The 25,287-nt window shown below is 35.1% G+C and overlaps 1 protein-coding gene across 4 annotated transcripts in view; it reads left to right on the plus strand.

Moving 5' to 3' along the window:
• Positions 1 to 25,287, plus strand: part of ATR (ATR checkpoint kinase) — a 96,904-nt gene that overhangs the window by 61,644 nt on the left and 9,973 nt on the right. For 3 of the 4 annotated variants that reach the window (XM_078070953.1, XM_078070941.1, XM_078070955.1), the window contains 12 exons: positions 2,413 to 2,504; positions 2,737 to 2,914; positions 4,198 to 4,401; positions 4,817 to 4,976; positions 7,239 to 7,418; positions 13,878 to 14,020; positions 14,924 to 15,021; positions 15,552 to 15,784; positions 16,744 to 16,878; positions 18,537 to 18,737; positions 20,564 to 20,707; positions 23,858 to 24,008. In XM_078070953.1, the coding sequence (XP_077927079.1) occupies positions 2,413 to 2,504; positions 2,737 to 2,914; positions 4,198 to 4,401; positions 4,817 to 4,976; positions 7,239 to 7,418; positions 13,878 to 14,020; positions 14,924 to 15,021; positions 15,552 to 15,784; positions 16,744 to 16,878; positions 18,537 to 18,737; positions 20,564 to 20,707; positions 23,858 to 24,008 (1,919 nt within the window). The remainder of the gene's footprint in view (positions 1 to 2,412; positions 2,505 to 2,736; positions 2,915 to 4,197; positions 4,402 to 4,816; positions 4,977 to 7,238; positions 7,419 to 13,877; positions 14,021 to 14,923; positions 15,022 to 15,551; positions 15,785 to 16,743; positions 16,879 to 18,536; positions 18,738 to 20,563; positions 20,708 to 23,857; positions 24,009 to 25,287) is intronic. The other variant, XM_078070948.1, reaches the window with a different exon arrangement.

Below are 25,287 nucleotides of genomic sequence, written 5' to 3' on the forward strand. Positions count from 1 at the left end.
AACCAAATGATGCAAAAAAGTAGTACTTATGTTGTGACAAGGATTAAAGCTGCACAGTTCTTCTGGTCTGGGGAGTAACTGTGGAGGTTGGTTCTGCCCTTGAAGCTGCCTTGCTCTGAGAGCTAAAAGACTTCTTGATAAATTTACCAGATGCCAACTGACTATTGTGGGCAGTGAGATCTGATCAAAAGGGATGGGATCTTGGTTAACCAAAGAGCACAATGGCCACCATTTTTAGTTAGGACTCTCAAAACAGTTCTTCTAAGTATTGTTTCTATAAATCCCAAACTGATCTGTAAAGACCACAATTCTATAATGTTTGAGAGCAGAGAAGCTCACTGTTAATCAGATAGTTTCACATAATGGAATTTATGAAATGAGAGAGGAAGATTTGCAGAGGCAGAGAAAGAATGGTTATATGTTTTAGATGTTTCTCTAGGTTAGTTGAGAGACCTTATAAATAAAGTAATTTGGGAAGGTTTTCATGACTCAAGCCTAGGTGTCAAGTTTCCTAATTATGCATGCTGGACAGTTAGACTCCTCTTGTCTTCTTTTTGGATCTGGGATACATAGAGCCTCTTGATTTTTTTTTTTTTAAAGATTTTATTTATTTATTTGACAGAGACACAGAGAGGGAACACAAGCAGGGGGAGTGGGAGAGGGAGAAGCAGGCTCCTGGCGGAGCAGGGAGCCCAACACGGGGCTTGATCCCAGGACCCTGGGATCACGACCTGAGCTTAAGGCAGATGCTTAACAACTGAGCCACCCAGCGCCCCGAGCCTCTTGATCTTTGAGCTGTGAAAAGTCAAGTGTCAATATTCAGTTAAGATTGCTCTGTCCTATTGGATCAGATGGTCATTGAGGACGTGTGTGTTCTTTGGAGAGAATATTTGCATTTAAACAAATATTTCTCCAAAATTATTGACCGTATTACTATTTTTAAGGTACCTATTTTTGTGGATAAGGTCTCACAGCCTGATCTTCATTGCCTTTTAGTACTTCTTGGTGTAATGCTTAGTATGGCACATCCTCTCTAGATAGCAAATCCTGCTAATTCTACTCAGATTTTTATCTTAAAATTTTGATATTTTGGCATCTGGTGCTGAGCTTGTAAAGTTATTCACAACTGGACTTCAGAAACTACATTTCTAGTGTATTTCTTTTAGTCTTGTTTTAAACCGATTTGGTAGAATTCGTATTTAGAAATTAGAGGGTATCCAGTATTTATGCTGCTATTTTAGGGGTTTTTTTAAGTAAAAAATTCACTCATTTATTAACAGTTTTTAAATGTGTTTTTACTACAGAAAGAGCAAGGAGGACTTTTAAGGACATTGATCCCAGCCTCTCTCATTCTTTTACCTCGTTTATAATATGAGGATATGTGAGCCTTTCAGTGTTATTAGATAATTAAATGGAAAATGTGCCTAGCCCAGCATGTAGCAAATAGCAGATACTCAAATGGTATGATTAATAAAAAGGAAATAATGGGGAAAGCCTAGCTTCTTCTATGTAGTCATGATACAAAATATCAATACCCCATCTTAATGTCACATAAGTAGAATGCTTAAAAAAAATAATTACCAATATCATACTGGTTTTATAAACCCAAATTTTAAAGTAACTGAAAATAGTTTAATATATATTGTAGGTAGCTAATTTTATATCCTTTGTTATGCCATTGACACATCATTTGTAACTTTTTTTTTTTTAATTTTATTTATTTATTTTAGAGAGAGAGTGCATGCATGGGGAGAGGTGGGGGGGCAAACAGACTCCTCATTGAGCAGGTAGTCCATTGAGCCCTTGACTCAATCCCAGGACCCCAAGATCATGACCTGCGCTGAAACCAAGAGTCAGGCGCCCAACCAACTGAGCCACCTAGGTGCCCCCATTTGTAACTTTCTTAAGCCCTTATTACTGAGTGTCCTATGCACCCCCAACTGCCCCAGACCTACCCACCAGCTCCTATATTTTTGCCTTAAATTTAATTCAAAAATCCCAAGCTCTTAGAATTGCTTACCTCTCAATGTGTATATGTTCAGTTGGCTCTTTTTCCTTCCTGCCCTTTGTTTAAGTTAAGCACACAGCTAATCTTACAACTGCACTTTGTAATTATCCAGGCATTGATTCTGTTCTAATATATGGCACAATTTAATTTGTTATGGAATGGCATTTTTAAATGGCCCTTTTAGAAGAATTACTGAAAAAATGTTTTGGGGGAATGGAAAGATTAAAAATTGGGGGGTTATTTTGGATGGAGATAATTATTTTGTATCTAAGTACGAAATACAATATAGTACAACAAATAGAGCAATAAATAAATACAATAAATAGAGTTCTAAAACAAAGAAAAAATCTCTAAATGCCACTTTAAATAAATAAAGTTTAGTTGATATTGGCTTCTCTTAATAGGTCTGAATGGACAGATGAATTAAACACATACAGAGTGGAAGCAGCTTGGAAATTGTCACAGTGGGATTTGGTGGAAAACTATTTGGCAGCAGGTAAAATTACTTCTTATAATATAAGCAGTTTTAATATGCTATAAATATTCAGACTTAAGTAGCTAAGTAACATCTATAATTAATCTTTCAGCTTGTTTTATAATTGCCTTGTTCAGTTGTTCAAAGTAGAATGAAACCATCTGTTCCAGTATTTCTGCTGACCATTTTACCAAATGAATAAAGCTTGTTTTGGGGCCGTATGGCATTCCTTGACTCTACATTTATTTTTCAGATGGGAAATCTACAACATGGAGTGTCAGACTGGGACAGCTACTATTATCAGCCAAAAAAAGAGATATCACAGCTTTTTATGACACACTGAAACTAGTGAGAGCAGAACAAATTGTACCTCTTTCAGCTGCAAGCTTTGAAAGAGGCTCTTATCAACGAGGATATGAATATATTGTGAGGTATATGGGGGGTGTCCATCTTTATATTCCTGGTGTATAACGGTCTTCTGACAGACTTGGAATGTTTTGGTTAGTAAATAAGTGATAGTATATTTGGTATCATGTGCATCTACACACAATGGCTCTTTTATTCCTTTATCTCACAATCACCTTATTTTTTTCGGTTTTATTTTGTTTTGTTTTTTAAGTAATCTCTATGCCCAGCACGGAGCTTGAACTCACAACCCTGAGATCAAGAGTCACATGCTCTACCAACTGAGCCAGCCAGGTGCCCTCACCCTTTAGTTTTTAAAAAACGTTCTAATATATATCCCTTTCATTGGGAAGGCAATTATGAGACTTCTAAAAAATAAGAAAAATATCTTATATTCATCCTTTTGTAGTGTCATATTGTACTTGCTCTATAACTAATCTAAGTAGTATGACATCTGTGCCTGGCACTTTGGTGCTCAGTGTTTTTTAGTTTCCTCTCCTTCTCATTTAGAAATGCATTTGACATTTTCCTCCCCAAAAATGTAGGCATTACACTAGTAGAAAGGAAAATTAACTTTTAGAGGTAAGGAAGAAAACTATGAAAAACATTTCAGGTCTGTTAGTTCACCTGAGGAAAATAATAGATGTTATAATTTAAAAAATAAGAACAATTTTTTTTTAATTTAGAAGAATTTACTGTAATTTGTATTACCCCTTTGGTAATAGCTTAATGAAATCATAGGTTGGACCACTGAGATTAAATCTCTTCTGTAGCTACTCAGCTGCATCCTTGAACACTGAGTCATAGACACTGAGTATTATAAATGGAAAAAAAGTTAGTGTGAATGTGTCATGAGTGTTTCCATCATTCTTAGAAAAAATAAAATTGCATCATTTCACAATTTTTTGCTGGCATCTACTATGTCAGGCCCTCTTATAGAAGCCCCAGCAATATACGCAGATATTTCTGTTGATTTATAGTGGATCCGTATTTTCTTTTGTTGTTATATAGGTAATAAAATTCATACACTTAAATTTAGTTTTATATACCCCTCTCCAATTTAATTAATAGGGATTTGGGGACCATAGCAAAGCACTAAACATTTAAATCAACATAAGTTGTGTTTTATATCCAATTTAAAAAGATAAAAATGTTACTGTTTATATACCAGGAATATACATTGGTTAAAGTTCTTCCAAAGAAAACTTCACATTTCAGATTCTTGATGGCTAATTTGAGTATGTGCTTTGTATATGAGATTAATAGGCTGAATATGATAACATTTTAACATAGGCTTATCTGTCTTCAGATTGCACATGTTGTGTGAGTTGGAGCATAGCATCAAATCACTTTTTCACCAGTCGCCAGGTGACACTTCTCAAGAAGATTCTCTAAACTGGGTAGCTCGACTAGAAATGACCCAGAATTCATACAGAGCCAAGGAACCCATCCTGGCTCTCCGGAGAGCTTTATTAAGCCTCAACAAAAGGTTTTCATACTTCTTTTTTTTCATGTCAGTAATCATGAATTTACTATTATATTTGCTTATTACTTGGGAATATTTATCTTTCTTAATTTTCTCTCTGAATCTATATTTTTCTATTATCAATTGTCAAAGCAATACTATGTAAGTTGAAATGAACCTAGAACTTGAGAATTACTTTTATATGCAATAGATCTTTTTTTATTGTTAATATATCTGGGAGAGGTACAGATATAAGTCAGTATTAGAGTTTTCATAGACTTGTAATTGACAAAAATTGAGCATGCTAAGAAAATTAAAGTGAGTTTTTTAACAAATTAATCTTCTTTGATTTCTTTGAAATAGTATATTGATAAGGTTCCATGTTAGGAAGAGATATTTTAAGTTAAATTGTTGAGTATACTTAAAAATGCTCTTTGCCCCTGTTTTTGTCACATTCATTTAGACCAGATTACAATGAAATGGTTGGAGAATGCTGGCTGCAGAGTGCCAGAGTAGCTAGAAAAGCTGGTCACCACCAGACAGCCTACAATGCTCTCCTTAATGCTGGAGAATCACGACTTGCTGAATTGTATGTGGAAAGGGCAAAGTGGCTATGGTCCAAGGTAATGGCCAAGAGAACATCATCATGTATATATATGTATATATTCTGTTGTAAATGATCCCTAATCCACGTTCAGAATCATTTTCTGTCATCTTTATCATTCTACCATAATTTAGAAGAAACCGTTCCTTCTTTCCTGAAGTCCCTAAACGTCTTTCCATTTCAAGATGAAAGTGCAGTTCTTTTGGTTTTCATCTGTTTTCCTTTTTTTTTCTTGAGGGAAGCAGCCAATTTTTACTTTGGTTTTACTTCCTATATATATACAGGGTGCATGTAGTAGGCACTCAAAAGATATTTGTTAAATGAAAATAACACTGTTCCCTACTTATATCCTTGGTAGATAATTAGTCCAGTTTTATTGTCAAGATTAATTTCTAATCTAGCCTATCAGGAAGGGCTTAGCATAAAAACAAAAGTCCCCAGCAATCCCCAGATTGAAGCAATAGTAAATGAGAAAGAGGCTTTTTGAGTATCTGAACTACTTGCAAAGATTATGCCCCAGACTTAAATGGTTATTACTTACATATCTCCTTATGCTTGCCACCAGTCTAGAATTAGTAGTAAGCATTGCATGTTCTGAAATTGACATTTAGCAACTATAGCTGGTACCCTCTGTGATTGTGGAGGCGAAAGTAATGATTCACCTTATACTTGTCAGTACTTGGTCATTTTCCGAGCTAGCATTAGTCTATGTATTGTAATACCATAAATTCAATATGTTGAAAATGCAGTATCATTTACTGTTCAATAACTGCTTCTGTATTCTCTGTTTTTCTAAATAGGACTCTATTGTATCCTCTCATCTGAGACAGAAATCTGGGCATCAGATTTGAACTCCTTCCTTTCCCTCATTTTCCACATCCAAGTGGAGACTAAATTTTCCTTAGAAATATCTTTTGATTTTTTTTTTTTCCTTAAGTAAGCTCTACCTCCAACCTGAGTCTCGAACTCATCACCCTGAGAGCAAGTGTTGCAGGCTTGGGACACCTGGGTGTCTCAGTCGGTTAATCTTTTGACTCTTGATTTCAGCTCAGGTCATGATCTCAGGGTCATGAGATAGAGCCTCCCACACACTCGCTCTCTCTAAAAAAAAAAAGAAAAAGTTGCATGCTTTACCAACTGAGCCACGTAGGTGCCCCATCTTTTGATATTTTGATACAAACTTCCAGTTATAAAATAAATAAGTCATGGTGTAATGTACAGCATGGTGACTGTAGTTAATAATACCTTACTGCATATTTGAAAGTTATAAAAAGATATCTTTTGAATCCTCTCTCTTTCATTCATGCCCTTAGCATTTATAGCCTCTAATAATATTAATAGCCTTTTTTTTTTTTGAGTCTCCCTATTTCTCTGTGCACATGACTGCAGTTTGTGATCTTTCTAAAATGCACATTGAATCATGTAGCTCCTCTTATTAAAATCTTTTGAAGTATTCTTCATGCCTTTATGATTAAGTCTGACCTCTAGAAAGTATACAAGGCTTTTTCTGATTGAGTTCCAGTCTACCTCTTCAACTTCATTTATCACTCACTATCTCATAAACCCTTTAGGCTTTAGCTAAAACCAGACTACTCACCTTCTCCAAGTAGAGTTATTATTCCTTTTTTTTTTTTCCCCTAAACCATGAGATCAAGACCTGAGCTGAGATCAAGAGTCAGACACTTAATCAATTGAGCTACCCAGGCGCCCCAAATTATTATCCTTTTACCAAGAATGTCCTTCACTGAATTCACTTCCAGGAATATTGCTACTCATTCTTTAAAACCTAATTCAAATTTTCCTTATCTGGTAACTTTTCCTGAGTGCTGCTCTCCTCCATTTTCCTGTATCGTCATACAGATTTAGGAGATTCCCTTCCTTCTCTGTCCTTAATAATACCCATATATATTCCTGTTAATAGTTTTTAGCATTGTGTTACTGTTTTACATAGTCTACTTCCTCCTTGAACTATGAACTTTTTTAAGCCAGAAATTTTGATTTATTCATGTTTGTTTATCCCCAGTCATCTACATATATCTTCAGTTCCTTGTACTTTGATTGACTGTAAAAATGAGTGAATGAATGAATGAATATGAGTTCTACATGAAATGGAGCTTTGCTTCCTTTTTAGGATTTTACTTTTGTAGGAGGGAAATGAGAGGTGAACATGAAATTACAAAGATTTATACATAAAACATATTTAATGGACTTCAAGTACTAATAATTTTGTTTTTCAGAAAACAAATATCTTAAAAGGCTGTTGTTGCCATTTTCCTTTTAGGGTGATGTTCATCAGGCACTAATTGTTCTTCAGAAGGGTGTTGAATTATGTTTTCCTGAAAATAAAACCCCAACTGAGAGTAAGAACATGTTAATCCATGGTCGAGCTATGCTACTAGTGGGCCGATTTATGGAAGAAACAGCTAACTTTGAAAGCAATGCAGTTATGAAAAAATATAAGGTAAGTATATGTATAATGCAGTTTAATTAGGAACTCGATCTTTTTTTTGTTTGTTTAGAAAATGTGTAAAATAATTTTATTTATTTTTTAAAGATTGTATTTATTTATTTGACAGAGCACACAAGCAGGGGGAGCAGCAGGCAGAGGGAGAGGGAGAAGCAGGCTCCTGGCTGAGCAGGCAGCCTGATGTGGGTCTCGATCCCAGGACCCTGGGATCATGACCTGAGCCAAAGGCAGACACTATCCAACTGAGCCACCCAGTATGTAAAATGTATAAAATGATTTTAAAGTCCATATGGAAGAATACATGTTTAAAAATAGCCAGGAAACTTTTTTACTTTTTAGTGTGTGGAAAGCATAAGAAGAATTATCACAAAGCAAATACACTCAAGAAACCACCACCCAGGTTAAGAAGTAGAATATTATTAGCACTCTGTGACCCACCCTTTCACCTTCCTCAAAGTTAACCACATTGTATCCTGAAATTTTTTAAAGAAACAGAATGTAAACCTTCCTTACTAAGTATTAAGCTTTACATGGATGGTGTTATAAGGGAGTTACTTCCTAATAACGCATGAGTCAAAGAAGAAATTGCAGTGGAAATTTAAAAGTCATCTGTAATTATAAAATAATTATAATAAACTGAATGATAATAAAATATGACATAACAAAACCTGTAGTATGGGGGAGCACCTGGCTGGCTTAGTCAGAAGAGATATGATTCCTGATCTTGGGGTCATGAGTTCGAGCCCCACATTGGGTGTAGAGATTACTCAAAAAAAAAAAAGAAAACTTAAAAAAAAAGAAAAAAACCTGTAGGATTCGGATAAAGGGTAAAGCCATTCTTAAAGAGAATTTGAAATTTTATTTGTGTATGTTAGAAGAAAATAAAGCCCCAAAATTAATGAGCTAAGTATTCATCTCAAGGAGTTAGGAAAGGAACTGAAAAACAGAAAAAGTAAAAACAAAGAATGTAGAAGCTTGGAAATAATAAAGTAAGAGCAGATGACTTTTAGAATTTGTGGGGCAAAGTGAGAAAAAGGAGTTCAACAGAGACAGTTCCAGATCTGTGCAGGAATCCACCTGGGTCTTTGGCCGAATCCCAAGCTGCACGTGCATAGCTCAACACTTTGTGAGGCCTGGCAGGAAACAGTTATCGGGGAAAGAACAATCATTTGAGGGATGGGGATGTTAGGAAGTGCTGTAAGAAGAACAATTTCCAGAGCTTACATAGCATTGAGAATCATTCAGAATTCTACCAGCTAGGCAAGAGGCCTCATTGTATACATAATATATAGAGACTCTCAAAGGGTCACACCTTAGAAGTGGGTTTAATTAGCCCTAGACTAAAGGCTACTCTACATCCATCCTACAAAAGCATCAAAACATTAAAAGGATTAGGCTGATTTGCAAGTAACATTACTGCCTACCAAATCAAAGTCTACCACCCTTTAAAGGAATATAACAAAATCTAAAACTCAGCAACATAAAATGACCTATGTCTGGCCTCCAGTAAAAAATTACTCTAAATATGTAGAGGCAGGAATATATGAGCTATACACAAAAGAAAAATCAGTCAATAGAAATAGGCCCGGATATGGTAGAGATGATGAAATAAGCAGATAAGGACTTTAAAACAACTATCATAAATATGCTTCAGATAAGGACTTTAAAATCACTACCATAGGGGCGCCTGGGTGGCTCGGTTGCTTAAGCGTTTGCCTTCAGCTCAGGTCATGATCCCAGGGTCCTGGGATCAAGTCCCGCATCAGGCACCCTACTCTGCAGGGAGTCTGCTTCTCCCTTTCCCTCTGCCTGCTGCTCCCCCTGCTTGTGCTCTCTCCCTCTCTGTCAAATAAATAAATAAAATCTTTAAAAAAATAAAATAAAATCACTACCATAAATATGCTTAAGCCTAGAGGAAAACATGACAATGGTAAGGAGATAAATGGAAGATATTTAAAGAAAGAAAGACCTAAATGGGACCAAGAGCTCTAAAGTAGGTGAAACAAACACTCATGTTTAGATCCTGGCAGTGATGAGTTCTGAGTAGGATACATAGTGGGAGCCTAGCCCCTGTTGCCTTGTTTACAAGAAGGTTCCATGGAGGGGTGCCTGGGTGACCCAGTTAAGTGTCCAACTTATGATTTTTGGCTCAGGTCATGATCTCTTGGGTTGTGAGATGGAGCCCTGAGTCAGGCTCCATGCTGAGTGGGGAGTATTCTTAAGATTCTCTCTCTCCCTCTCCCCCCACTCATGTGCATGCTCTCTCTTTCTCTCTCAAATAAATAAATAAATCTTAAAAAAAAAAACAACAAAGGTACCATGCCACCAAAGTAACTAACCTTGCTTCTTCTCATCAAAAAATATACTGGGGCACCTGGGAGGTTCAGTTGGTTGCGTGTCTGACTCCTGATTGCGACTCAGGTAGTAATCTCAGGGTTGTGAGGTGGAGCCCTGCATTGAGCTCCACAGTCAGCAGGGAATCTGCTTGGGATTCTTTCCCTCTCCCTCTGCCCCTCCCCCTGCGCACGTGCTCACTCACGCTCTCTCTCAAAAAAATAAATAAACCTTTTTACAAAAATACAGTACTTTGGGGCACCTGTGTGGTACAGGCAGTTAAGTGACCAACTCTTGGTTTTGGCTCAGGTAGTGATCTCAGGGTTGTGAGATGGAGCCCCGTGTCCGGCTCCGCACTCAGCCTGTGGAGTCTGCTTAAGACTTTCTCCCCCTTGGGCATCTGGGTGGCTCAGTCGGTTAGGTGTCTGCCTTTGGCTCAAATCATGATCCCAGGGTCCTGGGATCTAGCCCCACATCGGGCTCTGCTCAGCAGGGAGCCTGCTTCTCCCTCTCCCTCTGCCTGATGCTCTGCCTACTTGTGCTCTCTTTCTCTCTGTCAAATAAATAAATAAAATCTTAAAAAAAAAAAAAAGTTTCTCTCCCTCTCCCTTTGCCCTTCCCGTGTGCTCTCTCTCAAAATAAATAAATCTTCAAAAAAATAAAAAAATATATGTATATACTGTACTAAAGGGAAGTAGTAATGAGGCACATCCTAAAGTCATACTTTATAAGTTTCGCTCTCCCAGTTGGAGATATCTGAATTTCTTCTAACTTGTGAGGCACGTAAAAACTCACTAATTCTTCACAACAAAATTTATTTATTTATTTGACAGAGACAGTGAGAGAGGGAACACAAGCAGGGGGAGTGGGAGAGGGAGAAGCAGGCTTCCTGCTGAGCAGGGAGCCTGATTCGGGGCTCGATCCCAGGACCCTGGGATCATGACCTGAGCCAAAGGCAGACGCTTAACGACTGAGCCACCCAGGCACCCCCACAGCAAAATTTATAGCAGATATTCCAGGTCTTATATCTCTTGCACTGAAGCCTGGGTTGGAGGAGGAGGGAGAGATGCCCTCATGATACCAAAGTTAGAATCTGATTACTCTCGCTACATACCTAAAGCTCTGTCATGATGGCCTAAGTAGCCATGAGGAATAGTCATTTTTTTTTTTTTTTTTGGAGAGCGTGCACGCCTGGTTGGGGCGGGGAAGGGGCAGAGAGAGAGAGAATCCTGAGCAGGCTCCATGTCCAATGCAGAGCCTAACACGGGGCTCGATCCCAAGACCCTGAAATCATCAGCTGAGCCGAAATCAAGAGTTAGATGCTTAACCCACTGAGCCACCCAGGCGCCCCTAGGGATAGTCTTTTTAATAAATGGTGTTGTATCATTTGGTTATCTTTTAGGAAAAAAAAGCCAAACTTGATCCTTTCTTCACACCATTAACAAAGGTAAACTTCAGGTAGATTGTGGATCTAAATATGAAAGGCAAAATGATAAAGTTTCCAAAGCATTATATACGAGAGTATCTTCAAACTTAGAAGTAGGTCAGGACTTCTTAAACAGACCAAAATGACCAACTATAAAAGAAATGATTGATAAATTTGCCACATTAATAATATGAATTTCTGTTCATGAAAAGATACCATTATGAATGTAGAGGCAAGCCATAGATTAGAAGATACTTGGAACACATAAATGATAAGAAGCTCGTATCCAGAATACAATAAGAACTCTTAAAAGTCAATAAGAAACCTGAGACAAGAATTGTATGGAAAACTTATGGAAGTAAATATAAAAAACAAATAAAGAAAATGTATTGAATTATAGTAGACAGGCATAGATGCAAATTAAAAACATTACAAGGCAATGCTGTATACCTATTAAAAAGCTAAAATTTAAAGATTAACAACTTCAAATGTTAGACTAGAGCATTTAGACTCCTATGCAATGTTGCTGGAAGTATAAATTGGTATAATCATTTTGAAAAACAGTTTGGCATTATCTTCTCAAGGTGATAATACTGTGACCCAGCCATTCTACTTGTCTCTATAGAATATGTTCAAAAATGTGTATACCAACATCATTTGTAGATTTTACACTGGAAGTAACTCAAATGTCAGTTGGTTACAGAATGGATAACCAAGAGGTTGGGGGGAGGGGAAGAATGGATAAACAAGTTGTAGCGTATTCCTATAATGGAATACTATGTAGCGAAGAAAACCAACAAACCAAAGTTACGTGCAACAGCTTCCATTGATTTCACAAACATAATGTTGAATGAAAAAAGCTGGATAGAAAATAATACATGTAGTATGTTTCCATTTATATAAAATTCAAAAATGGGCAAAACAAAATTACTGTATTAGAAATTCAAATAGTGGTTGTTTGGGCTGCTATAAGAACCATATACTATAATAAACATGAAACATAAACTGGGTGACTTAAACAACTCTCACAGTCCTGGAGGCTGGGAAGTAAAATCAAGGTGCTATACATTTGGTGTTTGATGAGGGCCTGCTTCCTGGTTCATAGACTGTCATCTTATTATAAGCAGAAGGGGTGAGGGGTCTCTTAGGGGTCTCTGTTATAAAGGCACTAATCTTATCCATGAGGGTTCCGTCATCATGACCTAATCACGCCCCAAAGGCCCTACCTCCAAATACTATCACTTTGGGGATTAGTCTTCAACATGAATTTGGGAGTGGGTGGACACAAACATTCACTCTATAGTAGTGGTTATTTTCAGGGAAAAGAAAAGAGGTAGTGATTGGGAGGGTGAATAGGGGAGCTTGTGTTCCTGGAGTTCTTGTATGTGATCACTTTGTGATAATTGATCAAGCTATACTTACAAGATTTGTGTATTTTTCTGTATGTAAATTTTACTTTCCAAAATAAATTTTAAAAACTTAAACCAGAAAAGAAGGAAGGAGGAGACAGATAAGAGGAAAGAAGGAGGGTAAAATGATGGTTAAAACCAGACTGAAAAATACCTTTTTAAAAGAAATTTTATTATGTTTCCTTATTCCCTTTGCTTCTATGACTAGGTGGGGAAGGGATACTGGCAGCCTTGTCCCTGTGGCTGGTTGGGCACATGAATTCAGCATCTGTTCCTTACATCTGGTCATGTCATTCTCTCTATCCACAGGCAGGTTGCCATCTAAAATTTGCAGGATTAGGTTCAGGGGAAACTCAAGATCTCATTTATGTTCCTAGTTCAAACTATGTTCTCATACTTGCTTGAATTAAGTGTGGAACTTCATTAAAAATTTTTTTTTACAATCAGCCATTCTATGTGTTTTCCATCACATTTCAAATAGTATTGTTTTAAAATAAACACAAACACTTAAAAGGCAGGGAAAGGGAAAGGAAATGACAGGGGACAGAGTAGGAGTGGCCAGAAAGATAGGAGAAAACTTGGAAGATTGTGGCCTCACTGAAGCTAAGGGAAGAAAGTGTTTCAAAGAGGAAATGGTGTGGACAACAGAAACAGATGCTAAAGAGAGTTCAAATGAGATCAGAATTGGGAAGATCTTTTAGATTTAAGGAGTTGCTTTTGGGGAATGCCAAAGACTGAAACCATGAAGAAATAGTTTGAGGAGTGAATGAGAGGTGAATTCTTAGAAGCCTGATTTTAAAGGTGTTGAGAGGGAGGGCGATAACCCATGAAAGATCTTGGAGAAAAATAAGATGCAATTTTTTTAACCATATTTTTATGCTTTTAAAGTCAGTCCTTTCCTCTGAGCTTTGATATTTTCTTTTCACTGAGATTTTTTTTTAATAATAAAAATATATGTATAAACACTTTCATAAAAACTTTAATCCATCTGGAAATTATTTTGATGACATATAAAGTAGCAATGTAAATAGAGTTTTCTTTCCCTAATTAGCTAATTATCCCAACACTATTTCATGTTGGCCAGTGGACAACTCACCAGAACCAACCAGCCATCCTGAGAAAACCTTTCTAAGAGAATTCTTTATCCAAATGAAAGAGTCACTCTGCCTTTGGCTTTGCTCTGCCTACATGTGGGTCTTATACTTTTTGATCCCTAATCATCTATTCATACTTTATTTCCCAGTATAGTATGGGGGTTTCTTAGGTGAGTATTGTCTTTTACAGGATGTGACCTTGTTCCTGCCAGAGTGGGAGGATGGGCATTTTTACCTTGCCAAGTACTATGACAAATTGATGCCCATGGTCACAGACAACAAAATGGAAAAGCAGGGTGATCTCATTCGGTATATAGTTCTTCATTTTGGCAGGTAAGTGTGAGAACTGATGTGTGCTGATTAAATATGTCAGAGTGACTCTTGATCTTGAACTGTTATCACAGGTTTTAGTGTATTCAGGATGTTTTCTGCTTTACCACTGATTCAGTCTTTAACCTGAGATGAGATATAAATTTTTTCTTTGTAGCATTCTTTATTCCGTTTAAAAAATAACTTTATTAATGGAAAAAGTAAGGTGCATTTATATTTTTAAATTCCATAGTACCAATATTATACAATGAAAATTAAGTGTCCTTCCCATTCCAGACCCTCATCTCCTGAGTCCCCCACACTAGAATTCCAGAAGATCCTAAATGTAATATATTTATTGGTTATAATTACCAATGGGATGTCTCCTTCCTGCCCATTCTGCTAAGAAATACTATATATGTAAATGATTTTCACATTAGTCTTGTGGAAAGAGCTTATCTCTTAGACTAGATAACAGGTAAAATATAACTTGATTTTATATATTAGTGTATTATAATCACATAGTGTATTATCTCATGCCTGTTTATATTTTCACATATTATTTCCTAAGAAGTAATAATGACATTCCATTCATTCTTTTTAATATTTTATTTATTTATTTGAAAGAGAGAGCAAGCATGTGAGCACGAGGTGGGGAGGGGCAGGAGGAGAAGCAGACTCCCTGCTGAGCAGGGAGCCCAATGTGGGGCTTGATCCCAGGACCCTGAGATCATGACCAGAGCCAAAGGCAGCTTAACCAACTGAGCCACCCAGGTGCCCCATGTCAAGGATACTTTTAGATAATTATTTGATCCTGCAAACATTTTCTGTTTATATCTGTCAAGTGGTAGTTTAAGTCTTTACATTTTAATCCATCTAATGTGAAAAAAGCACTATGTTAATAACATCTTTTCTATATAATTGCAGATCTCTACAATATGGAAACCAATTCATATATCAGTCAATGCCACGAATGTTATCACTATGGCTTGATTTTGGTGCTAAGGCATACGAGTGGGAAAAAGGTATAATTTTTTATGTAAAAATTTTAAGGGATAAGAAAAATTTTAACTTTGGTATAAAGTCACATTTGGCTTGACAGTCTAACTTACAAAAAGCTAGGAATGAATTTGATAAATTAGATTGAATATAAGTGTGAGCAAGAATGTTAACAAAGAGGAGAAACACTAAACACATAGACATGTTGTTGCAGTTCAAGGCTGCAAATTAGAATCTGCTCATTCCTTCCTGAACCTAACACATATTGAGAGAAACTAGTTTAAGCCAAATAATTTACCCTAAAAATTTTAGTGGAGTGTGGTTTGTTCTGTGTTTCTAGTGAAAATTAATAGCCCTTGAGTTTTTTAATGGCTCTAAATATGTTTTCCTATTTAGACAAAGACAACTATGTTCACAATTTGGCAAGTGATTTAGCTTTGGGTGTGGGAATAATGTATATTGCAAAGTTGTTTTTAAAACAGAATTTTTCTTCTGTGAAATGAACTGATACACTGTTTTTTTCTTCTCTGTTTTTTTAACTTTGATTTTTTTCCAGCTGGCCGTTCCGATCGTGTACAAATGAGAAATGATTTAGCTAAAATAAACAAGGTTATCACAGAGCACACAAATCACTTAGCACCATATCAGTTTTTGACTGCTTTTTCACAGTTGATCTCCCGAATTTGTCATTCTCATGATGAGGTTTTTGTTGTCTTGATGGAAATTATAGCCAAAGTGTTTCTTGCCTATCCTCAACAAGCAATGTGGATGATGACAGCTGTGTCAAAGGTAATATAGTAATCACGACAGTGTCTTTTTCCATTTTATATGGCATTGATTATTTAATGCTAATATGAAGATGCAAGTTCCAGTGTTTCTTTCTTAGATTAATAGCAAAACATAAATTTTAAATATTTGAAAAAAAGAGAAATTAAAGCATTATGTATCATTTTAAAATTCAGAAATATTTACCATATCAAATGAAGGGACTAGTATGTTAAGATCAAAGAATTCAGCATGTTTTTTCTCTATGAAGTCAAATAAACTGTTAGTGCTTGGTATAAAATGGTAGACTATTTTTTCAAAGTGTTTTATCCAAAGTATTTAAACTATTAATAATAGAAAAACTTTATTGCATTATTAATGGGCATTTATAAGGCGGTAAATATATCTAATTATAAATATTTAGAGAATTTGGAAAATACACAGATAAAAAAAGAAAACTAAAATTCACTAATTCTCCTATTGATAGTCTTCTCTATTTTTGTGTGTGTATTTTCTATGCATATTTTAATGCCAAATTTGGATTATAGAGATAAATAATTTGATATTTTTCACCTAACATTGTTACCATAGCATGCTCTCCTATGCGTTAAATATTCTTTGAAGACACAATTTTAATAATTATGTAAAATTCTATAGTAGTTAGTCTATAATTATTTTCAATAATTTATTTAACTGTTGTGTTTCCATTTTTTTTGCTCTTGTAATAAATACATTTAGACACATTTATATTTATTCTCATTTCTGATTATTCCACCAGGATAGATTCTAAGAAGGGAATTCAGGAGGTCATAGGATAACAGCATTTTTATGGTTGTTGAGAGCATTGCCAAATTGATTTCCAGGAAATTTGAATCAACATAAATTCTCATCATGAACACTTTTTAAGTTGATTTGTGTCTATCAAAATTCTGGGTTTTTTAAAAAGATCTTGTATAAAACTACATTTAATTCTTTTATGACAGTCTTCTTATCCCATGCGTGTGAACAGATGCAAGGAAATCCTAAATAAAGCTATTCATATGAAAAAATCCTTAGAAAAATTTATTGGAGATGCAACTCGCCTAACAGACAAGCTTTTGGAATTGTGCAATAAACCGGTATGATCATAAATCTTCCTACGTACAGACCAGTGTTGGATCATTTATATAAAACTTCTCTGATTTTAGCTGGTTTTCTTTCATTTGACTTAATTCAGTTAAAATTCAAACATAAGTGGGTATACACATACATAAAAATTCATTAAATTATATACTTTAAATATATGCAGTTTACCTTAATAAAGAGGTTTTTAAAATTTCTAACATGTCCCTCTCTCAAATTTATACTTTAAAATTTCTAAAGCTTTTCTTAGTGTAGATTCTGAGAGTAAATTATCCATATTAATTAGAAATAATTTAAGTAGAGGGATATGAAATAAGCCGTAAAAATATAAGTATGTAAAATACTCAAAGTTGTCTCTATATTATTTTGTGTCATAGCTTTAAATTTTCAAAACTTATATATATTAACCTACATATATGAGAGGAAAGAAGATTGGAGTTTTGGTTTTCATTTCATTTCATTCTCAGTACACACTTACTTCATTACTTGTTGACAGGCACTAATGCTAAGTGAAACAAAGATAAAGAAGGCATGTTCTCCTGCATTGAGGTGCTGATAGTGTTCTAGGGAACTAAGCACATGGTTATCATCTTGTTTAATAACTACTTTTTTCAGTATACTTGTGTCTAGAGTATGAACATGCTGACAGGAGTAACACTCTTTTGCTCAAGGAAATAGAGGTGCTGATAGTGTTCTAGGGAACTAAGCAGATGGTTATCATCTAGTTTAATAACTACTTTTTTCAGTATACTTGTGTCTAGAGTATGAACATGCTTACAGGAGTAACACACTCTTTTGCTCAAGGAAATAGAAGGGAAAAAATCCCTAAATATATATATAGAAAAGGAGTAAGGATAATTATGAGGAAGGGGAGAGAGACTCTTTACAGGTAAATAGCTAGATTTCACTTTACAAATATTCAGTCTATTAGCTGTTAATGGGTGAGAAAACACAGACTATTCTATTTTTCATCTTCCTTTTATCAGTAAACACCTTGAAAGAGTAATCTGTTTTTGTTATCTATTTTACTCCTATTTGACCTCTGATGCACTTAGCATTATCAAAGACAACGTTATGATAATGGCCAACATTTACTAAACACTGGCACTTTTCTAAGTGCTTTACGTGTACAGGTTTTCAGTTCTTTATCTGAAATTTTTGTGACCAGCTAGGCTGCATTTAGGAATTCTGAATTTTTAAGATTTTTTAAGGTAATGTAGTATATGTACTCAATATTGAGTTTCCCTACCTGGAGTATTCTGATAGAGTATCCCATAGTCAGTTACATAACTGTTTCTGCAATGAAACATACTAATCTTTAAGTGAGAAGTTCAGTTAAATGAGATTTGGTACAAAAAAAAGGTTTGATTTACACAGCTCTTTGGATTTGGTAATGTCTGATAATAGATTGTAGGCCTTTATTGTCTCCTTTAGTCATTAAACAGTCCTGTGGTATAGGTACGATTACCGATAAGGCAAAAGAGTACAGAGAGGGTAAAATGAGATATATAATAAATTCTTAGAAAACTGCTGACTGCTTAACCATTGTAACTAAAATACTGTTCAAGTAAAATTTTTGTTTTGGTTGAAAATAAGTGTTCTATAATTCAAGGTAAACCCAGAGAAATTAAAATGTACTATTTTCTTTCCCCAGGTGGATGGAAGTAGTTCCACATTAAGCATGAGCACTCATTTTAAAATGCTTAAAAAGCTGGTAGAGGAACCGACATTTAGTGAAATCCTCATTCCTTTACAATCAGTCATGATACCTACTCTTCCATCAATTCCGGGTGCCCATGCTAACCATGAGCCATTTCCTGGGCATTGGGCCTATATCTCAAGCTTTGATGATATGGTAAACTTCAGTGTTATGTAACTGTAACTATGATTTTAAAATTTAATTAAGCTAAAATTTTCAAATTAGGTTTTTTTAAAAGTGTTTTTCTCAGAGACTAAGTGCATTTTATTTGCAAAGAAAAAAATGATTAGAAATACAGAAAAGTAAAACTCTCTTATATTGATGGGATAAAATTAAATGTTAAAAATGCCATGTTCCCAGTATCTGTGACCTATAAAAATATCCATATGGAGAAGATTGATACTTTTCTAATGTGTATTATAATGAATGAGAGCCTTGCATCTTAAATAGTATAATAGGGAGATGGTTCCTTCACAGTTTTTAGCTTTTTATGTCCTCCAATGAATACGTTTTCTCTCCTAAACTTCTCTAGTACATATTGCTAACATTACATGTCTGTTTCTAATCAGTTACTACCTTTGTATTGTCAACTTTTCAACCATATACATTTATCTTCCTTCCCCTGTGTATTATAAGATACACACACACAGTGTTCATGCTTATTCTCCTTTTAATCTTCTACAACCCCTAGGACAGTGTCTTAAAAAAAAAAAAAAACAACCCATGTTCAACTGAGTATTTTGATTTTTTAGATGCATGTATTGTTTTAGTATGAGTATAATTATTATTTTTCACAGTTTGATTTTTCCATACTTTGTTTCATCCTAAAAATGGAGAAGAACAAAATACAGTTTTTGCTTATACTTTAGGAGGAAGCAAAATTCAGCTAAGAAGAGCTTGTTTTTTTTTTTAAGTATAATATGTGACTATAAATATGTGACTATTTTAAATATGTGGTACTAGAGCTTTTTTTTTTTTAAGATTTTTATTTATTCATTTGACAGAGAGAGAGAGAGACAGCAAGAGAGGGAACACAAGCAGGGGGAGTGGGAGAGGGAGAAGCAGACTTCCCGCTGAGCAGCGAGCCCGATGCGGGGCTCAGTCCCAGGATCCTGGGATCATGACCTGGGCCGAAGGCAGATGCCCAACGACTGAGCCACCCAGGCACCCCATACTAGAGCATTTCTAAGTAAATAATTTTGAAAACTGTTTGTTCCAGTAATTCTGTGTATCAAACATTTGTTTAATTGCTTCAGAGCCAGCTACTAAACCACATAATGAAATCATTCTTACTCACTTACAGTCATGCTTTGTTTTTAAATTAATAGGATTCAGCTTATTAACCCACCTCATTAGTGGACTTGATTTTGGAATAGTTTCTTTTTTCAAAAATCAAGTTACATTAAATTGATAAGCATTTTTTACCACTAAAGATATTTAAAAACAATGTCTTCAGCTCTAAAGACAGGTTCTAAAAACTGTTTCAAAAATCTTTTAGGGGAGCCTGGGTAGCTCAGTTGAGTGACTTCCTTTGGTTCAGGTCATGATCCTACGGTCCTGGGATCCAGATCTGCATCAGGCTCCCCACTCAGTGGAGAGTCTGCTTCTCCCTCTGCCCCTCCCCGCTGCCTGTGCGTGCAGTCTCTCTCTCTCTCATTCTCTCTCAAATAAATAAAATCTTAAAAAAAAATCTTTTAAATATTGTGGCTGTCCTAAAGAGGCTGCCTAAATTTGAATGTGTAAGTACTTATATTGAAGTAATCCTTTTACTTTATAGCCATTCCTAATGGGTGACAATGGGTCTCTATTCATGGGCATTCTTTTCATACATCATCGGTGATTATGATAAAAGAAATTAGTAAAATAATAAACTTACTACACAATATAGGTTATTATATTCTTTTTGTTAGGTAATACAGTATTTATATATAAAAATTTAAAGAATCTTGACCTTAACTTACATATAATTCATTATCTTTTAGGTGGAAATTCTTGCTTCTCTTCAGAAACCAAAGAAGATCTCTTTGAAAGGATCAGATGGAAAGTTCTACATCATGATGTGTAAGCCAAAAGATGACCTGAGAAAGGATTGTAGACTAATGGAATTCAATTCCTTGATTAATAAGGTTTGGAGATAGTTTGCTTTAATTTTAGAATTATCGTAATTACTATCATGTGATACAAGCTTTTCATAATGCAAATAGATCATTCTTTTTTTTTTTTAAATTATAGGTTTGTTTTTTTTTTTTTTTTTAAAGATTTTATTTATTTATTTGACAGAGAGAGACACAGTGAGAGAGGGAATACAAGCGGGGGGGAATGGGAGAAGGAGAAGCAGGCTTCCTGCGGAGCAGGGAGCCCGATGCGGGGCTCGATCCCAGGACTCTGGGATCATGACCTGAGCCGAAGGCAGACGCTTAACGACGGAGCCACCCAGGCGCCCCCAAATAGATCATTCTTAAAAAGAGAGTGAAATGTACTGCCTTTTTTGTTTTCACTTAATTTTTTTAATTGGGATAAAACTTACCATTTTAACCAACCACTTTTAACAGTTCAATTCAGTGACATTAAGTACATACACATTTTTGTGCAACTATGACCACCATCCCTCTCCAGAACATTTTTCATCTTCCCAAATGAAACTCTCCCGTCAATAAACAGTAACTCCTCATTCCCTTCCTCCCTAGCCTCTGGTAACCACCATTCTACTTTCTATCTCCTGAATTTGACTACTCTAGATACTTTGTAGAAGTGGAATCATGTATTTTTTGTCCCTTTTTCTGGCTTATTTCACTTAGCATTGTCTTCTCAGGATTCATTCATGTTATATCATGTGTCAGAATTTTTTTCCTGAATAAGGCTGAATAATATACCATTGTATGTGTATACTGCATTTTGTTTATTCATTGATCTGTCAGTGGACACTTGGGATTGCTTCCACCTTTTGCTATTGTGAATAATATTGTTATGAACATAGGTGGATAAATAGCTCTTTGAATCCCTTCTTTCAGACTTTTGAGTATTTACCCAGAAATGGAATTGCTGGTTTCATATAACTTTTTACTTTAAAAAATAAGATTACTTCTATTATATTGAGAAAAATGTGTAACACATGTTAGGGAAAATATTTTCTATGTAATGTTTAAATTATCTGTAATAGACTCTATCAGATGTATTTATGTTTTAGTGCTAGACAAAAGATGTTACGTTCTGTTTTGGGGGGGTTGTTTGTTTTTAAAGATTTATTTATTTATTTTAGAGAGAGAGTGTGTGTGCAGGGGCTGGGGAGGGGCAGAGGGAGAGGGAGAGAGAGAATCTCAAGCAGACTGCTGCAGGGCTTGATCTCACAACCCTGAGATCATGACCTGAGCTGAAAGCAAGAGTTGGATGCTTAACCAGCTGAGCACACAGCTGCCCCTAGGTTCTGTTTTTATCAACACACTGCTTAAAGGTGATTATTAGTATTTTTTTCAGTACATTTGGTAAGTGCTTGATTTCTGTCTCAGAGATAATATGAGAAATCTTATTAAGGGTTTATTATAAATGGATGACCTTAGGTATTTTGAATTATTCTGTGGCCAGGTATTTGTAAATGCATAGCATCTGTTTTTTCCATTGGTAAAAAATAAACCATACAACAGAAAGATGAAATTTAATTATTCTTTTTATAAACTTTTTGTCCCTCCTCTATCCTCTCCCCACATTTCACTGGTACCTCTTTTTTTTTTTTTTTTTTTTTTTTAAAGATTTTTTTATTTATTTATTTGAGAGAGAGAGAATGAGAGAGAGCACATGAGAGGGGGGAGGGTCAGAGGGAGAAGCAGACTCCCTGCCGAGCAGGGAGCCCGATGCGGGACTCGATCCAGGGACTCCAGGATCATGACCTGAGCCGAAGGCAGTCGCTTAACCAACTGAGCCACCCAGGCGCCCTCACTGGTACCTCTTTAATTAGCAGGAAAAGTTACGGACTTTTAACATAGAAAAGATATAGCAACAGATAAGTTCATTTTTAAAAAAGAATAACTATGGTTTGTACTTAGTGTAATCAAAAATAATTTAAAAATTAGTATCACATTAAAAATCCATTTCAAAGGCACTATAAAGTGAAGGATTATTTTTTATTTAAAATGTTTAGAAAATTGGTAACCTAACTGACTGCTAAACCATTAGTATGTTCATCTGAAGCTCCCTTGAGTGTTTTTCTGGTTAGGAGTATCAGCTGGCCTGGCTTCAGTTTATAAATTTATCCTAATCAGCTTTGTTACTGATTATTTCATTACTGTTCCCCCACATTGCTGTGGTAAAATACAATAGCCTGATTGTGAAAAATTACAGTCTGTGTTGGTCTAGGAGACCACAAACTGATCTTTATATGTCATTCTAGTGCTGTACTGTTTGGCTGACATTTATGTAGCCTATTTATTCCTAAAGTTTAAAATATGTTTTTGGCTAGTGATTGTGCTTTTGAATTGGACTAATCGTAGTTGTGTGCTTAGTTTGTTTATTTCATATGGTTTCAGAATTATACAAAATACTGTTTATCCTTACCTAGAATAATTCAGAATTAATCTGATGAGATGTAAAAAGCTTTCTTCTGCTAGGAGACAGTTTTTCAAATGAAGCCATAATATTAAATTGCAAGAATAAAATGACATTTTGAGGATATTATAAAACTCATACTTTTTTGTTTAGATAATCAAAATTAGGGGTGCCTGTATGGCTTAGTCGGTTAAGCGTCTGCCTTTGGCTCAGGTCATGATCCCAGGGTCCTGGGATTGAGCCCCGTGTCGGGCTCCCTGCTCAGTGGGAGGCCTGCTTCTCCCTCTCCCACTCCCCCTGCTTGTGTTCCCTCTCTTGCTGTCTCTCTCTCTGTCTCTCTGTCAAATAAGTAAATAAAAAATCTTAAAAAAAAAATTAAACAGCAATCTTGGTGCCTAAGGACTTAATACTTCAGTAACATCTATGAAGCAATAAAAAATTAAAGAACATTTTGTCATTGTTAAATATACAGGTATAATATTTTGAACACAATATTACATTAACAGTGAATAATTAAAACGAGAGACTTGCCCAAGGCTTTTTTAATGATTTGGAAAAAGACTATAGATACTATCCCAGTAGCTTCCTTTCCTACTGTTCTGAAGAATTATTCATCTATACCACATAGTAAACTTTCACGGAGTTTCTTTTGCTATGAAATGAATAATCTTTAGATATATTTGACATACATTTGGAAATTTTGAATTTTTAAGTTTATGTGTGTTTTTTTTTAATAGTGCTTAAGAAAAGATGCAGAATCTCGTAGAAGAGAACTTCATATCCGAACATATGCAGTTATTCCCCTGAATGATGAATGTGGGATTATTGAATGGGTTAACAACACTGCTGGCTTGAGACCTATTCTGACCAAACTATATAAGGAAAAGGGTACTAAAATTAATTCTTAAAATATAAATATATAATATGACTATAAAATCTGCCAGTATGTATAATTAATATTAACAAATGTTATTATACCTTTTTTTTTATAAGCCATAGTAGAATTTCTAGGTCAAATGAGATTCTATATACACAAGTACTTATGTGTTTTTCTTCCTAATGTTCTAATCCCTTCTTTATCCTAATTATATCTTTATCCCAAAAGAATTTGATGTAGCTTATAAGAATGTATATGAAAATTTGTTTTTCACAAAGATATTGGTTAGCAATTTTGAAACTACTTCATGTGTATACTTACCTTTAGCAAATAAATATCTATATGTGGATAATGAGAGCTACCTTTTTCACTGTGAGAGAAAGAAAAGAAAAGGGAAGCCTAAAATAGAGTATTAGATTGGAATTAGAGTCTCCACCTGGCCAGACCTGGGATAATTTGGGCAACAAAATAATGATATAGTATTAGGTTATAACTCATGGAATAAAATAAATAGACATGAATCCACACTGATATAAATAAATAATAAATAAGTAGGGATGTAGGAACAGTTCTTCCTTACAATAGAATTGCAGTGAATAAATGTAGAGAAAATGATGGAAATAGAAAATCACCAATTAGCAAGTACCACAGTAATAATTGTTGCAGGCAGTGAATATCAATGGATCCTGAAATGAATGAGCAAAAGTATGATGAGAAGCAGGTTATTTGTAGGGTCTCAAAGTATCTCCTCACAACATACTTATTGATTATAAAGGGAAAAAAATAGTAATTTTACAGTGGAGAAACAAAAATATAACTGGTTAGAACTCTTAAAAAATGTCAAGGTAATGAAAGACAAAGACAGAAATTTCCCAGATTTGAGGACATTAAGGAGACATGACAGCTGAATGTAATATGGGATCCTGGATTGGATCCTGGCCCAGAAAAAAAGACAGTAGTGGGACAGTTGGTGAAATTTGAATAAGGTCTGGTTAGTTAATAATATTGTAACTATCAATTTCCTAATTTAGGTAATTGTGCTATTATTATAAAAGACATGAACATTAAGAATAGCTGGGTGAAGAGTATATGGGAATTCTTTGTGTCATTTATGCGATTTTTTGTAAGTCTAAAGCTGTTTCAAAATAAAAAAATTTTAAATGCCTATGATGCAGTACATTAAAAGTAAATAGATCAAGTTATCAGAATAAGGTAGAAAATAAGTGTATTCGTTTCCCTAGGGCTGCTGTAACAAAGTACTGCAAACAACAGAAATGTATTCTCTCACAA

This window comes from Halichoerus grypus, chromosome 1 (assembly GCF_964656455.1).
Source record: "Halichoerus grypus chromosome 1, mHalGry1.hap1.1, whole genome shotgun sequence".
NCBI lineage: Eukaryota > Metazoa > Chordata > Mammalia > Carnivora > Phocidae > Halichoerus > Halichoerus grypus.